Here is a 16,305-nt window from a genome sequence, read left to right as displayed (position 1 = left end):
TTTAAGGTATTGCAAAGCATAGCTGGGTAAATTGTATATGCAGAAGTTTTGTTCTTGTTATTTATAATCTGTTCTATTGGCTCTGAGGAACTGTTGCAAGATATTCTGCAAACTTAAAAACCCATCTTATCTAGCATTAAGCTGATTGGAAGCTTTTTCTTTGATTTCTGTGGTAAATCAACCAGAGTCCAATGCCTCCTGTCTCTCAGTGTGCTAGTTCCATTGTGATGAAATGAAGACTTGGCTTCTGTTTGCAATTTGATTATAGAACGAGACCGAGATAGAACTGGGCAGCTTGCTGAGACAGGACTACCAGGGACTGCATAATGAATTATTGCTGCGTATAGGAGAACACTATCAACAAGTCTTCAATGGTTTGTCAATATTGGCTTCATTTGCATCTAATGATGATCCCTATCAGGGACCTAGAGAAATAACATCACCTGAACAAATGGTAAGGACATCAAAATATTAATGTTCAGTTTTGTTCAGTAATTTTTTTCTCCAGTCTAAGAGTGAAGACAATTTGACATCCTTTGAATGCCACTTATTTGAGGCAAAAAGTGGAGAAAAGGCTGGCATTTCACATAAAGTGTTCCTGTAATGGGGAGATACATACAAAGTATGCATTTAAAAAACCAAACACCACCCCCACCAAAAAAAACCCAAACACCTCCCCACCCCTCAAACACCAAAATCCTACCAAAACAAAAAACCCCACAGCCTAATAGGGATGTCTTTCATTAACACTGATGTTTCTTAAAGAGCAGTGTATGTATTTGGGATTCTTCTCATTTATCTTTCAGAATTAGTGTTTCATAGTTGCTTTTTAATTTCTTAAGCTTAGAAATGTGTTAATAGTAAGATTATTTGGATTTTCTCCTTTTTTTTCCTTTTTTTTTTTTTTTTTGTTTTGTTTTTCCCCTCCACAGGCTGATTATCTGCAACCTAAATTGCTTGGTATCTTGGCTTTTTTTAATATGCAGTTACTGAGTTCCAGTGTTGGCATTGAGGATAAAAAAATGGTGCGTAACTTAATTTTTAATATTAAAACAAAGATAAGCAAGGTCTATTTTAATATTCCAGACTCATGTGATTGTGCAAGTGTCACTGAAATCTCAAAGGTACTAAAGTTCCAACATGATCCTTGAAAACTGATAGTCTCAGTGTGGGTAGGACTTCTGTGTAAGCTCAAAAGTTTTTGTTTTGTTTCTTTAATGGTCAGCTAGTACACATACTTCAGTCAGACATAGGATATGTAACAAGTCAGTGAACCAGTAATTATAGAGGAGGAATCCAAGTTTATGTTTTTTATGTGTGGAAGAAACAAAGTGGAGGATGAAGCAATATGGGAGAAAACTGGAGTTGCTGCAGGGAGTAGGATTATAAGGGCACCAAAGGGCAAAGCTAAAGGAAATAAGATGCAAATCCAAGAGAAACCGGGCTTTATTGGTTTTGCTTCTCACAGAACAGCTCCTTTCAGCTTTACAGTAGAGAGCATTTAGAGAAATTAGAGCTCACAACTTGGACAAAGTCTGAAAATTCTGCTCTGCTGAGGCAGTGCTTCTAACCACAAGACAGCCCTTTTAGCCACCTCATAGAGGTAGTGCAGATGATTTCTGTAGGGAATTTTTCAGTGCTAGAATGTATATAACCTTCACATTGATGGACTGCATTTTCTCTTGTGTATTTTCCAGCTTTTTGCTTCTCAGATATTAACATTGAGATGCTCTCATTTTCGTAGCCCCATGTCTTCCTGCTTTCTGAATTTCTTCATTTGTTTAGCATTTCTTCTGCTGCACCTGCTATTGTTTCTATCTTTTCTTGTTCTGTTTTTCGTTCTTGGTGAGTTTCCCTTTCCGTGATCTTTCCTCAAGCTCAGGTTTCTTCCTGTATTACTGATATGTCATGCCGGATGTTGTACTACCTTGTTTGGTACAATGTTACTGTGACTGAAATTTCTGCATCTCAGTATTTCTCTTCTGTCTTTCATCAGTCCCATTGACAACTGAGCTATTGCCTGTTCTTTGAAGCTTAATAATCACTTCTGGCAGAAGTTGTACACCAATTCTGTTGTTGGTGTTTTGTTGTTTTGGTTTTTTTTGGTTTGGGTTTTTTTATTGTGAGTTTGTTTGGTTTGTCTGTATTACCAAAACCTGCTCTTTTCAGCTTCTAAAACTCTGGACATGTAGTCAATCATGTCTTATAACAGAATTCTATAACCATGAACTCCTTTGGTGTCCACAGTTCTTCCCTCACCCATCTGTCAACAGCCTAAATAACGACTTTTTTGTTACAATACTGTCATTACAGATTCCCTTGCGTTCTCTTTTCCTTTAACCCCCAAATTCTGTATTGAAACATCAGACTGAATTTGATATCTTATAGGGTATGATTTCTTAAGCCAGGGTAGCCTGTTTTTATTAGAAAATATGGCTTGTATATGTTTTACTGAGTACCTAATACGCTAAAATTACTTTTCTCTATGTCTAGGCTTTAAATAGTCTTATGTCTTTAATGAAGCTCATGGGTCCCAAACATATCAGTTCAGTAAGAGTGAAGATGATGACTACACTGAGAACAGCGCTAAGATACAAGGATGATTTTCCAGAACTGTGTTGCAGGTGAACTGATAGTGTACCCAAACAGTGACATACCTGCTATTTCTGTCCCTGAATACACTGTTTTGTTTTGTTCTAGACAATAATCTAAACCAGAGCTGAAGTAACTTCAAATGATTCTCACAACTCGCCTAAAATGTCTTTATGCAGGGAAGAATCATTGATTACTATTGTTTTGTTGTCTCTTTTTGTTTAGAGCCTGGGATTGTTTTGTTCGAAGTCTGGACCATTCATACCTCGGCTCCTTGCTTAGTCATGTGATAGTAGCATTATTGCCCCTTATACATATCCAACCAAAGGAAACTACAGCAGTATTTTACTTTCTCATAGTTGAGAACAGGTACCGTACAAAATATTTTCAGTTATATTACAGGAATGGGGATAACCCTAAACTAAAGTTGTCCAGCACTGAGATGAGAAAACTTGGTTCTCTGCAAAATAGTATGTTGTTCTATAAAATTGTCACTTCTCTAAATGGCAATGAGATTTTTAAATTTGACAAGTGATAGCCTCATCTGAAAAGGTGTTTTTATATTGTCGTTATAAAAATACATGACACTGTGGCCAAGTTACAACCCATTCAGACACTTAACCCTGCCAGGTTTTCCGATTCTGTTTTTTTTTCTGCTGGTATGGAAAATGACTTCCCTCTACATGGCACACAGACAGAATAACAGTGATTGCTAACATTTGCTCTACTCTAGAGAGAAGTATATGGAGTTGGAAATAGGGAGGAAATTAGTTTTTTATTTGTTTCCTTCAGTAATTAGAGTTATAATTATGAAGTGCACAGAATTTAATGTTGGGTAAGATTTCATACATCCTTCAGTTGGTGGTTACACCAACTGAAAATAAAATCGAAGTCTAATACAAAAGGCTTAAATTTTTGTAACTTTACCTTTTTGAAGACAATGTTGAGTCTTAATTCTTTTTCGTTTTATGTTTCGTAGCTTAAAATTATGGGGGTTTTAGGAATAGTGATAGTTTTTATCTTAATTACTTTTGGGGGGGGGTTAATTTTTCTTGCACTATATCATACCAACACTATTGAAAATAAAAAGTGGCAATAAGAACAATAAGGCTCTTGTAGAAGTCCGTAATAGCAAAATTGAAAGAAATTCCTTCATGTTAGGAACACAGAATTCTTTTTTTAGCTGTGTGTTTTCTTTTCTTATGAGGAAAACTGGAACTGGATTCACATCAAATGGGATTATTCTCACCCTTTGGCCAGTGTCCAAAATAAGGAGAGCTGATCCTGGTAGACATGAATGGCAATTTTGAAAACTTTGGAAAGAACTGTCTTTAAAAGAGAAAGTAATTTGAAGTATAGAGGAGAAATACCTGTGGCTTAATTGAGTAAAGAGAGAAACAAGTTGTTTAAGACATATACTTAATTAGATAAAAAATTAATGAAATTTACTTTTTTCTGCTTTTCAAGCTGTTGTTCTTCTAGTCATTACATTTCATTGCTTCCTTTTGATGGGTTCTTAAGATTTTTCTGAATCAACTAATGTTTTCTATGTTCTTTGCAATATTTTTTTTTGTAACGATTAGGGATGCAGTACGAGACTTCTTACATGAAATATATTTTCTGCCTGACCTTCCAGAGCTAAAAGAAATTCAAGTCGTCCTTCAGGAATACAGAAAGGTACAGCTTCAGCTTCTTTTACTTATTTGTTTATTTTTAATGCATCAAATGAATTCATGACAAGTGAGGAAAACGTGTAATGTTTATTGTTAAGCAGAAATAGTATTTATCTGTCTCCACAATAAAATAGAATTTGTGTATCGCAGGAATACTTTGAAGCAGGTTCTGATTCTTCTTTAGGAGTGAAATATGCTCATGCTTATTTAACATGCTTGTTTATGTAGCATCTCCTGAACTCTGACTTTTCATCTTTATGAGACTAAAGAGATTATAAGATTAAAAGTCAGCAGTATTAGCTATGGCAATGACTGTGTTACAAGAGAAGCTACTTTTAATTTGATCCCTCTTCCATATTCTCTTTAAAGGTGACAAAGTGTGTCTATTTTTAGGAGTACTCTATGGTCCGTTTCTTTTGCTTGCCCTCAGAATGGTTAGGTAATAGCAATTATTTAGTGGGAATGAGGTAACAAAAGTAAAAATTAATTTGATTTTAGATAATGAGGTATTCAAAGCAAAGGATTTTCTTTTGATTTAATAATTTTTATTTACACCATCATTATATTTACACAAAAGTGTAAATATAGCACCTTTTTGAGGAAAACATTTTAAAAAAAAGACAGGAAGACAGTGGTATATGCATATAGATGAGCGTGTAGGCAGAAAGGTGGTTGGCTCTATGTATTCTCACTTGTGTTATTTGAGATGCTGCTTAACTGTGTTCCTGTTATACTTAACTTCAACTTCTTATGTCATGTCTTGTTCAGGAATCCTCCAAAAGCACTGACTTGCAGACAACACTGCAGCTGTCTATGAGAGCTATTCAGCATGAGAATGTGGATGTTCGTATTCATGCACTTACCAGCCTGAAAGAAACATTATATAGAAATCAGGTATAAAAAATCTCCTTTAGTAGAATTAAAAATAAATCAAAGTAGCTTCTGCACCAACAATCTAAAACTCCTTACTGTTGCTGGGTGCTCACATGAACTGTGTTATTCTCCTCAATTTATTAAGCTAGCTGTTTCTTAATATAATGGGGAGAAGGGATTCTTTTTCATCATGTCTCCTTGTAAGAGGACTTTTGAATCCTCCAAATCTGTGTGGTGCTGATTCAGCAAGGCTAGTGGTACATTTCTTATCTTTTTTCAACTCCAAGGAAAGATGTATCTAAGAAGTCTATTTCAGCAATCAGTTATGTGGGCTTGTTCCCTGTTAGAACATGTATGGCTTTTTGCATCAGGAGACTAATACATTAAAACCAGCATTTTTTGTGTGTGAGTGTAATATCTGAAAGAATTAAAACGTGTGTGACCACCTCACACCTTTAATTTTTTTCTCTCTTCCTTCTTAGCCTTCCACCCTCAAAAATTTGAATCCATTGATCATATTCAAATAAATTTTATAGCCATGTACAAGTTGAAGACTGCTTTACAAATCTGTGTGGTTATTAGCCCAGAGGGGTGTATGTGACCTATTTAAAAAAAAAAAAAAATCTGTCCCCTTAGTAACTATAAGATTGTGGGACACTCTTTAGACAGAAGATAAAAAAAAAAAAATGCTAGCTAAAAGAACAAAGAATCGTTGTGTATATTCCTGGCCAATCAGTAATTCTTGCAGCTCAGGTCAGCAAAATCTTGCCATGTCTTGCTTAGTTAGAAGTCTAGCAAAATAATTGAGGTAAATCAAACTTAATTAATTCCACAGCTTGTGCAACTATTTGCTCTGTTATGTTGGCTGTGGTTTCAGTTTTCATTAAACATAACAATGGCAAACATCTTCACATTAAGAGAAATTTTTTTTCTGTATTTGGACTAAATGTGAAACTGGGGAATAAAAGCTGGCCCAAAAATGAAAAAGAAAGGATATCCAATTAAAATGATGGGCATTGATTAAAGGACTTGAAACCCTGGGCTATTTAGGACTAAGAGTGAAGAAATGGCCAAAAAATGGGAAATAATAAGGATAGAAATGGCAGTGAAACCAGAACGTATGATAACAGCTGCATGAAAGAAATTGGAAGTACCAGAACACATGAGGAAAGGGACAGGTAAGTGAAAAAGATAATGTAGAAAAGAAGAGAGGGTCTTGGTAAGAAAGGAAAGACAATGAAGTTAGTAGAAAGGTGTATGATAATGAAATACAATATTAGCCGTGACAGCATTATTAATTGAGGCCCAAATCCCTCATTATTCATTTGTTTAGCCCTCCCTAGGGTAACAAGCAATTTAGAGTTTATAGTTACTAAATGACAGTATTTGAATGACTAACCAAGTCATGGCTAAATGAAGTAGGAAGTAAGAGTGAATTACAGATGGAAAATTTCTGAGGTTATTTACCATAAACATGGTTGTAGAATAACTCATCTGTATTTTTCAACTTCCTAGGAAAAATTGATAAAGTATGTAACAGACAGTGAAACTGTGGAGCCAGTCATCTCCCAGTTGGTAACTGTACTTCTAATCGGCTGCCAGGATGCAAATTCTCAAGCCCGACTACTTTGTGGAGAATGTTTAGGTGAACTGGGAGCCATAGATCCTGGTAGGCTTGATTTTTCAACAAGTGAAACTCAAGGAAAACATTTTACATTTGTGGTAAGTGTTGCTGTAGTGTTTTGTTTAGCATTAAGGGTTTTTTAAAAGTACTTGGGAGTACGGAACCTCTTGTCTTTAGACCCTTTGAAAATCTATACTTGCTTTCTCATCTAAAACAGTTTAGAGTCAGGCTTCAAAGTGATTATTTGGAGATTAAAGATACAGCTATTACTCTGTTTTAATAACACTGGCATTCTGTTTGTGATTGAGGCTGGTGTGGAGGATCCGAATTTTGCCTATGGATTATTAATGGAACTGACCAGAGCATTCCTTGCTTATGCTGATAATGTTCGTGCTCAGGATTCTGCAGCATATGCGATTCAGGTAAGATACACGTTTAGATCCTTTTTTTTTTTTTTCACAGATTATTTCCTATCACACTGAACTTAGAATTATGCAATATAAATGTGTATTTTGAAGTACATGTTTAAATATTTGAAACTTCGTCTTATACAGCTTTAAATTACAAGGTAAAAGATTACTCAGGGTAATCTTTTTTTTTTTTTTTTTTTTTTTAAAGTCCTCAGTGCTCACTTAGAATTCTGAGGAGTTGTCAAATGAAAGAAGATTTGTTTGCTTTTGTGTCACAATATTTTGGGAGAGATCTGATGTTTCAGAGGTAACTAACAGTCCATACATAGTGATTCAAGGAGTAATCCTGGGACTGACATAGAAATAGTGCAGGTTCCATAGGCAGAAATGAAAAGCAGTAAGTATTCTGAAGAGGGTTTCTGCTTACACTTTTAGGAAGCAACTGAAAGGGAGCCTATGCTTATTTTCAGACTCTAGTCTTTTGTGCTGGTTTGCCAACTCCAAGCTGATTTGGTGGTTGTTTGGTTTTGCTTTTTGTTGTTGTTGTTTAATATCTTTGTGAAAACTTCAGGACAACTCTTTGCTCCTGGGGAAAATAAGTGACCCTATGTAGTCAGCAGAATATGAAAATTTCATTAGCTTATGCACAAGGAGGAATCGGACTAACTTCTAGTCCTGGTTTATTGGTAGATGTGAAGAATATGAGATAATGTGGTCCAAGCACCAACTGGCGAATCTGGGCGATCAATAGTTAGATGAAATCAACACTGCCTAGTAATAGGGGATTAACAATGTTGGATGAAAGTTTTGCAGTTATAATTTGTGAATTAAGCGTTCTGTAACTTCTATCTCATTACTTCTGGCTATACACCAGTTTTTGTTACACTGCTGTGGTCATGAAATTCCTTCAGTGCTAACTTGGTCATATAAACTATGCCTTTTCAGGAGTTATTGTCTATCTATGACTGTAGAGAGACAAACACTGACTGCCCAGGCTCCAGGCTTTGGAGGAGGTTTCCTGAGCATGTGCAGGAGATCTTGGAACCTCACTTAAATACAAGGTATATGACAACTTAAGCAATTTCTTCTCATAACAGCTTTAAAAACTTTTTTTTCCTCCAGGCTAGCAATAACTTCATTTGGTTTTGCAATTGTTACTCTTCTGTGAAGAGCGATATCTGTATATACAAAATTCACATAAGGTCTTTCTATGTAAATCTGAATTAGCACTTCCTTGAATGTAATTCTCTAGAAACCAAACGAGCAAAATTCTGAGCTCATACTTTGCCCAGATCTACCTGTTTGTCCCTAGAGCATTGTCATATACGATGTTTTGAAGCTTTTGTTTCTGTTTTCTTTCCTCTGTAAAAATTCTCACTAGGATTTGAGTTTGTACTCCAATATATTAATATCCCTTTACTGCTACCATTTATAGGAGGAGCACAGTGGGTTTTAATTTGACTTTTCATTTTGTTGAGTTAATCATAAAAATAATGTAAAGACAACTACAAATGATGTATGCACCTTAATTTGAAATTATCAACAATGTTTCTATTTCCTCATGAAGACAGTCATGCTCATCTCTAAGTTTTACCTTTTTAGAAAACAAACTTTTTGGCATTTCTTGGCTTTCATGTATGTTCTGGGTTTTTCCTGTCAAAAACATAGTACTCAAATATTTATCGAACTGCATTTCTTAAAACTGATTTGAACAGCACTTTGAAATATACTTAAAAATTCTGGTAATATGTTTGGTTGTTTGTATGTCATGTTTCATTTAAGAAGCTCTAGAATAAAAAATGTTGACTACTGAAAGTATTTCCTTAATTCTTTTTTAAAAGATTCAGAAGATGAAACCTAATATGATTCCAGTCAGGGAACTTCATAATTAATGATGTGCTATTGGTTTTTATTATATTAAATAAAAAAGTTAGTTTTATTAAATGGATATTCTAAAATTGCAGGTACAAGAGTTATCAAAAGGCTGTAAATTGGTCTAAGATGAAGAAGCCAATTTACTTAAGCAAATTAGGTGATAATTTTGCAGAATGGTCAGCGACTTGGGCAGGTTATCTTATAACAAAGGTAAGAGAATAAAGCTGCTCTCTATATTGGTATATGCAACACGGTTGGATGGGGGAATATGCCTATTCGCTATACGCCTGTTAAAGCATGTACCTACTTTTTGCATCATCAAGATAACCATGCACCTTCCCTTCCCCTGCATTGTTGCTTCTTGGCTAGGCTGCACAGGTAGTGTCAAAGCCAGAAGTCTAGGAAGTTTGCCCTTGTTCAGAGACTCTTGTATAGCTGAAGGCACTGACAGATGCTTGTGTAAAGTATCTGAAATGCTTCTGGAAAACCTCAAATTTACCTTCTCAGTTTCTGAAGGATTTCTTTTGTTCCCCCATAGCTCCAGAGTCCCAGCACATAAAAAGTACTTGTCCCTTTCTTCCTTTAGTCTTTCAAACATGTAAGTGACCCACTGAAAATTTCACTTCTAAGTCAGCCACTTTAAGAAGTGAATTTAATTGCAATAGCTCGGTAGCTACGTTGTCCTCTTTCTATTTCAGAGAAGAATTTAATGTCTTCCTAAGTTCCTACTTTTTGCAGGCTTTTAAGGGCAGAAGAGAGGCTGAGTGCAGTAGTAGACTCTTGGCCTTAAGGTTTCTTCTATGGCCAGTGCAAGTTCATAATGGTGTAGAAACCATGGGCAAGTGGATCATGTAAGCAATGCTTGCCTGTCTTTTTGTGGTATCAGCAACTGATGCACGTAATAGCAGCTGCCATCTGGCATCCCTGTTGCAGTTTTAAGTCTGATGAACCTTCCGTAGGAGGTAAGTATCTTAAAATTGTTTGATGGAATAGAATTTGTATTTGTCAACAAAAAGAAACCTGTTAATTGTTCAGGCATTTGCACTTTTGTAGTGATGCTTTTCCTAGAAATAATGTTTTTCTATAGGTGCGACATGATCTTGCCAGAAAAGTTTTCAATTGCTGCAGTATTATGATGAAGAATGACTATAAAGTTACAATTTATCTGCTTCCGCACATCCTTGTCTATGTTTTGTTGGGATGCAGTCAAGAAGATCAACAAGAGGTGAGATGTATAAGATGGTAGTGTTCTTCATAGGAGCTGTTCAGCTCTGCAGAATTACTGTAGACCTACATGAACAAATTTTATAGGTGTTATACTCCTTTTCCTGTATTAATAATACAAATTTGCTGCCAGGATTTTGAATATACTCATACAAGTTTGTGTTGAACTGCTGTTCTGTGGATTTCCATCTATTTCTTCAGTAGGGCCTAGGATGAGATATTATGTGGTTAATGATGACTGCAGTAAACATCAAGAGCTGGAGTGGGTACGAAGAGGAAAAGAGTGCAACACAAACAAGGAATAAATTTAACTTGTGTACTTCCAAGAATTCAGACCCATAATTTTCTGCCTCCCTTGCATACACTTACAATTTAAGTGAAAAAACTACTTAGCTAGCAGATTCATGCAGAACAGGATTCATAGATGTCTTGTAGCAAAGGAGGGATAGGAGAGAAAAGAGTCATCCAGTCTGCTTTCCTTCAGTTTGCTTTAGCAGAAGTTGAAGAGACCGAAAAATATAACTTACATTCTTTTAATTTGAAATTTCATAGCGAAGATATCTGTCTTTAAACATTGTGGGTGTGTAGAGGTGTGTGATGATTCTTGTTTGAACAAGTTCGTCCACAGTAAGCATCTGTTATGTGTATTAACTTGTATTCCACTGACTAAAACAAACAGGAAGCAGGTCTTTCAGCATGGTATTTACTTAAGCAAAAAAGTAGATCTGTGATCTGGTAGCCAGTAGATAACTTGAAGTACTGTATTTGCAGCAGAAGTGCAGTAACATTGATTGTGTCTTGAAACCTAGAATTCCAGTAATTGTGATGGTTACTCTGAACCCAAGGGTTTGCTTTTCAAAGGCTTCTTCCTGTGTGGAATCTCCTGACAACTGCTACTTGGTTTGCCTTTTCTTCCTCTTAAGATTTTGAGACAAACAGAGCTTGCAAATAAGCCCAAAATTAATTAAATATACAGTTAAAATATCTAGTATTTTAGTTTGATTTTTGTGTTAATTGCTGTTTCCTACTATTTTGATGCCTGTATGGTGCTTCTGTCTTTTATCATATTAATGTTTGTGTAGGTTTATGTGGAAATCATGGCTGTTCTGAAACATGATGACCAGTCTACCAGGAGACTTGAAGACAGTGCATCTGATCTAAGTCAGCTGAGCACACAGACAGTGTTCTCCATGCTTGATCATCTAACTCAGTGGGCTAGACATAAGTTTCAAATACTTATTGCTGAGAAAAATACTGGCAAGTCTAGCAAAGACAGAGGTGATCTAAAAAGTGAGTGATGCTTAATTTATTTAATGTAGCATTTACATTCTTCAGATAAGTATTTAAATTTGCCACTTCACAATATGACCCCTTAAGAATGCAATATTACTATATGTTAGTCTATGATTTTTTTACTATTATGCTGTGACTTCCACCACCTCCCACCCCAAATCCATTGGTTTGAATGTCTGTTGCAAGAAATACAGATTCAAAATGAAAAAATAAAATGTTACTTTCTTGGTAGTTTTCTAAAGGTTCAGTTTAACACATTGTGTGCTGTCTTGCAAGATGTAGGAAGTTCACCAGGATTGTTTTAAATAAATTATTGTTGACAGAAGAGAAAAATGTGTTCTTAAATTAATCAGATCTCACTAAATTGTGAAATGAATTAATTGAATTTAGTTGCATAAGGTAATTTTTATAAATGAAACCTCAATGGACAGACTTTTTAAAATGTCTTTTTTCTATAGCATCAAGTGAGGACTATGGAGAATACCAAAATGTGACACGTTTTCTAGACCTCATACCTCAGGATACACTAGCTGTGGCTTCCTTTCGCTCTAAGGCTTACACAAGGGCTGTGATGCACTTTGAATCATTCATCACAGAGAAGAAACAAAATATTCAGGAGCATCTTGGATTTCTTCAGGTTCTGAAGTTCTTTTCAGTTTTCGCTTGTTTTATTTTAAAATGAAAGTAGACATTGATGAATAAAGCTTTGTCAAATTCTTCTTTGAGATGGGAAGAAGAAAACATGTAGTCAGGCTCTTGCAGTTGGATACAAGTGTTTAGTCATTGTCTTTCAGCAATATTTAGTACTTCCCCTTGCGTGGCATGCTTCTTATATGAAAAGGAAGGAGTAACTTTGTAGTTTATAATAAAAGATTGTAAGATCCTGAAAATAATTAGATGTGTTTTTGTTGAAAGTATAGCATTTATTGCTTTTAGTTAGCTCTGTGCCGTTTGTCAGAGAAAACACAGCTAACTATAATAACAACAACAAAAAAAAACCTAAACACATTTGAAGGAAAGCTAAGTGCCTTTTTCTAAAGTAGAGAAAGAGCTAATGCTAAGGGTGTTGAAAATTATTTAAATTCTTTTCAAGTATTTTAACCTGTGGGATTAGCCTGTTTGTGGTTCCTTATGGTTTATATTCCTCAGTGACATTTCAAATTTGAAAAACTTAGTATGTTGCTTTTCCATCTTAAGTAATCTGCAGCTTCATGTTATACAACTTTATCATGTAATAATAGGGTATTTTGTCCTTTGTACAGATTGTTTCAAGTAACTTGATGTGGTATTCTTTCTGTAGTACGAGATCATGAGTATTACAGTATGCTGTAGTAGGGGTGAACTTCAGAAGTAGTCCAGCAAAACTGACATTTTCCATGAAAGCTTAATGCCAAGAAGTCATACAGAGTAGTTTGTTCTCCATTTTCAAGAAGATGCATGATTCTGAGCATGTTATATATAAAATATCGTCATTTTGTCTTAAGAGTTGTTTTTAATGTCCATTTCCAATTCTGTTTGAATAAAGAAATTGTATGCTGCTATGCATGAACCAGATGGAGTAGCTGGGGTGAGTGCAATTCGGAAAGCAGAACCATCTCTCAAAGAACAAATCCTTGAACATGAAAGTATTGGTTTGTTAAGAGATGCAACAGCCTGTTATGATAGGGCTATCCAACTGGAACCTGATCAGGTAAATCCAAGACAAATTCTTTAGTTATTTTTTAACATATATATAATAGTGTTTTTTTAATCTCCTTAACTAACTCAAGACTAAGCCAAAAATACCTCTTCAGAGTATTTAAGTAACATGGGTGCATGAGACTTTACTGCAGCAGTTGCTGAATAATTACTGCTATTGGAAGTGTCTTATGAACTGAAATACATCTCTTACTGGGTTTATACTGTAATTTGCAGGCTTGGGTTAATAGTTGGATGCTTATGCCCAGGTTTTTGCTAGGATAGCTTACCAATTAAAGTTCAGTCTTTGCTTGGCAAGGCGTGGAATTGGGTTGCTTAAGTATCAATCAGTACTGGTACATGCCAAGAGAACTATTAAAGCAAGTTACCACTGATTTTATTCAAAGTAATTTTGACTTACTATTTTTGATTATTGACTTCCAGGGAAAATGTTCATAATATAAGAGCTCTTGGAAACTGATTAAAGAAAACTTGTAATTATTTGTCTTCCATTCCCCTTCTTTTATTTGGAATATATAAGTATAAGGTACTGTAAAGCTGAGCTGTACTGGAAAACCATCATGCTTTTCATATGCCAAAGTGAATATACAGAGATGTGATGATAAATGCAAAAAGAAAGTTGAAGACATGTATTACCCTTTCTATATTTGAAATACTCTTCTAATGGAAACTAGTAAAAAGTTTCCTACAATAGGGTATCCGTGTGGTTTCTTGCACTTCCCTATGAAGCAGTGGTTATCTAGCACAGCTGATAACAAGTATAGTAAATAGAGTGTTTTGATGGCCCTGCTTCATTCCCAGAATATGGAAAACATTTTATGAAGAGTGAAATTGCTTTGGGTTTGGGTTTTTTTTTCTTCCTGTGACTTCTTTCTTGTTGTTGTTAATTTCTTTAAATCAAATTTTTATTCACAACTCTGATATGGGTATTAATAAATCAACATCAAACTATATTTGTGGTGAGGCGCATTTCAAAAATTGCCAATGGTGATTTAAGTTCTTTGGTAATCCTAGACTTTTTTTAATTTTGAATGTTCATTTAGCATATGGTGCAATTGGTTATGCCTGTTCATATTATAAAAAACATCCAAATGGACATATTTCCTCCTTCAGACTGCCATGAACTTCGTTAATGTATGTGTGGGTTTTTTCATGTTTGTTTTTTTTTGTTGTTTCTCCCCCCCCCCATTTCTAGATTATTCATTATCACGGTGTAGTGAAGTCCATGTTAGGCCTTGGTCAGTTATCTACTGTAATTACTCAGGTCAATGGAGTGCTTGCAAACAGGTACTGTAAGCATCTAATACAATGTTTATTTGAGTAATGTGAATCTCTTGTGTTACACCTGTGTCTCAATAGCCATTTTTGCACGTTATCAAGCATTTAAGGCTTATCAAGCATATCCAGTTAGTAGTGTGAAGCTAGAAAACTTTAAGTGCTTTGTCTATAAATCATTTATTTCAAGACTGCTGGAAATGTTAGTACTTTTTGTCTGCACTGTGTGCAGTGTTGATATGTGCTTTAGTTTGTTAAATAGAATCTTTCATTCATTGTCTTGTATGTTACTGGTTCTATAGCTGTTCAATAGCCTAACAGGATAAATGAATTGGAAGATGGTAATTTTAAAAACGTGCCATGGAAGTTAAATACACTACTTGGAAACTGAATTTATGGGATCAAGTTGTACAGCTATTATTTGTTATCAATGCATATCCTTTGGTTTTATTGAATTTTATTAGAAGCAAGCTTACCTTGCTTCTTTTCAAGAGAAGTTTTGTATAAAGAATATTTGCTAATATAATGTAGGACTAGCATACTGAGGGGGGAAAGGGAAAAAAAAAATTAGTTCAGCACAAACTTTTATTGCCTTTGTTTTTCTTTTAATAGGTCTGAATGGATTTCTGAATTGAATACTTACAGAGTAGAAGCAGCCTGGAAACTGTCACAGTGGGATTTACTGGAAAATTATTTGGCTTCAGGTAAGTTATGATATCAAAAGATGAATACTTCCTTGCATTTCTGAACAAGTGTATGTTTTAGTCTAATCATCTTGAATAAAGGGGCAACTGTTGTAATTTTTTTGTCTTGGGTTTTACTGGGCAGAGGGTTGGTTCTGACAGTCTTCTACATTTTGTAAATGTATTTTATTGTAAACTTTATAGTCTTTGAGTAGAAATTTCAAGCAAGTTTAAGGCCAGATTTCTTCTAGGTTTGTTTGGGGGCGTGGATTGTGGGGTGGAATTATCAGTATTTCTAAAATTCAGTTAATTAGTTCTGAGAATAACTTATTTTTCCTGTAGTATGTTAAGACAAACTAGCATGTTCAGATTAAGCTGCTTAAAGAAACGGAGTTTGAGAGGCTTTTTTTTTTTCTCCCCAAAGATGTGAAGTCCACTACTTGGAGCGTCAGACTAGGACATTTATTATTATCAGCCAAGAAGAAAAATGAAGGAGCTTTTTATGACACACTCAAGGTTGTTCGAGCAGAGCAGATTGTACCTCTTTCAGCAGCAAGCTTTGAAAGAGGATCCTATCAGCGAGGATACGAACACATTATCAGGTTTCTGATTTTCATGTCACTATTTTCAAATCCAGAAATCACATAATCAAGTATGCAGCAGTAAGAATTTTCCATTTCCACAATAAATGGTACTGATGTGCATTTTCTGTCACCTCTTTTTTTTTTTTTTTTTTTTTAATACTCACCCAACTGGAAGCCTTTGATTAATTGGGAATTTATATTTATCCCCTGTGAAAAATATTCACAATAAAACTGTGGGGTATAGTCTTTTAAAATCAGCAAGCAAGTTTATGTAACGTCAGGTAATAAAAATAAAAAATTTAATTCCATGCTTGAAGTAGTACATATAGGCCAGTAACTCCATTAACTTAAGAGCGTTGCTTTTAATCTGTATGGTGGCCTAAAAGCACTCTCTTCTTTTGTCGACAAACAGCAATAAGAATTGAAACCCCATCCCTTTCAGTAGTTTTACTTTTTCTTTTTTAATAAATTTTGAAGTTGGCTGTAGTAGACTAGAAAGTT

At 35.0% G+C, this 16,305-nt stretch overlaps 1 protein-coding gene across 2 annotated transcripts in view; it reads left to right on the top strand.

The window, feature by feature from the left end:
* Positions 1 to 16,305, top strand: part of ATR (ATR serine/threonine kinase) — a 43,247-nt gene that overhangs the window by 13,558 nt on the left and 13,384 nt on the right. For both annotated transcript variants that reach the window (XR_011326187.1, XM_069792238.1), the window contains exons 16-32: positions 269 to 454; positions 933 to 1,025; positions 2,494 to 2,624; positions 2,818 to 2,961; positions 4,176 to 4,269; positions 5,034 to 5,159; positions 6,654 to 6,860; positions 7,071 to 7,184; positions 8,118 to 8,233; positions 9,137 to 9,257; positions 10,135 to 10,272; positions 11,354 to 11,561; positions 12,023 to 12,201; positions 13,090 to 13,254; positions 14,458 to 14,549; positions 15,150 to 15,241; positions 15,645 to 15,822. Coding sequence is in view for 1 of the 2 variants with exons in the window: in XM_069792238.1 (XP_069648339.1) it covers positions 269 to 454; positions 933 to 1,025; positions 2,494 to 2,624; positions 2,818 to 2,961; positions 4,176 to 4,269; positions 5,034 to 5,159; positions 6,654 to 6,860; positions 7,071 to 7,184; positions 8,118 to 8,233; positions 9,137 to 9,257; positions 10,135 to 10,272; positions 11,354 to 11,561; positions 12,023 to 12,201; positions 13,090 to 13,254; positions 14,458 to 14,549; positions 15,150 to 15,241; positions 15,645 to 15,822 (2,384 nt within the window). In the remaining variant the exon portion in view is untranslated. The remainder of the gene's footprint in view (positions 1 to 268; positions 455 to 932; positions 1,026 to 2,493; positions 2,625 to 2,817; positions 2,962 to 4,175; positions 4,270 to 5,033; positions 5,160 to 6,653; positions 6,861 to 7,070; positions 7,185 to 8,117; positions 8,234 to 9,136; positions 9,258 to 10,134; positions 10,273 to 11,353; positions 11,562 to 12,022; positions 12,202 to 13,089; positions 13,255 to 14,457; positions 14,550 to 15,149; positions 15,242 to 15,644; positions 15,823 to 16,305) is intronic.

This window comes from Haliaeetus albicilla, chromosome 9, assembly GCF_947461875.1.
Source record: "Haliaeetus albicilla chromosome 9, bHalAlb1.1, whole genome shotgun sequence".
NCBI classification, from domain to species: domain Eukaryota; kingdom Metazoa; phylum Chordata; class Aves; order Accipitriformes; family Accipitridae; genus Haliaeetus; species Haliaeetus albicilla.
This window is presented reverse-complemented; position numbering and strand designations above follow the sequence as displayed.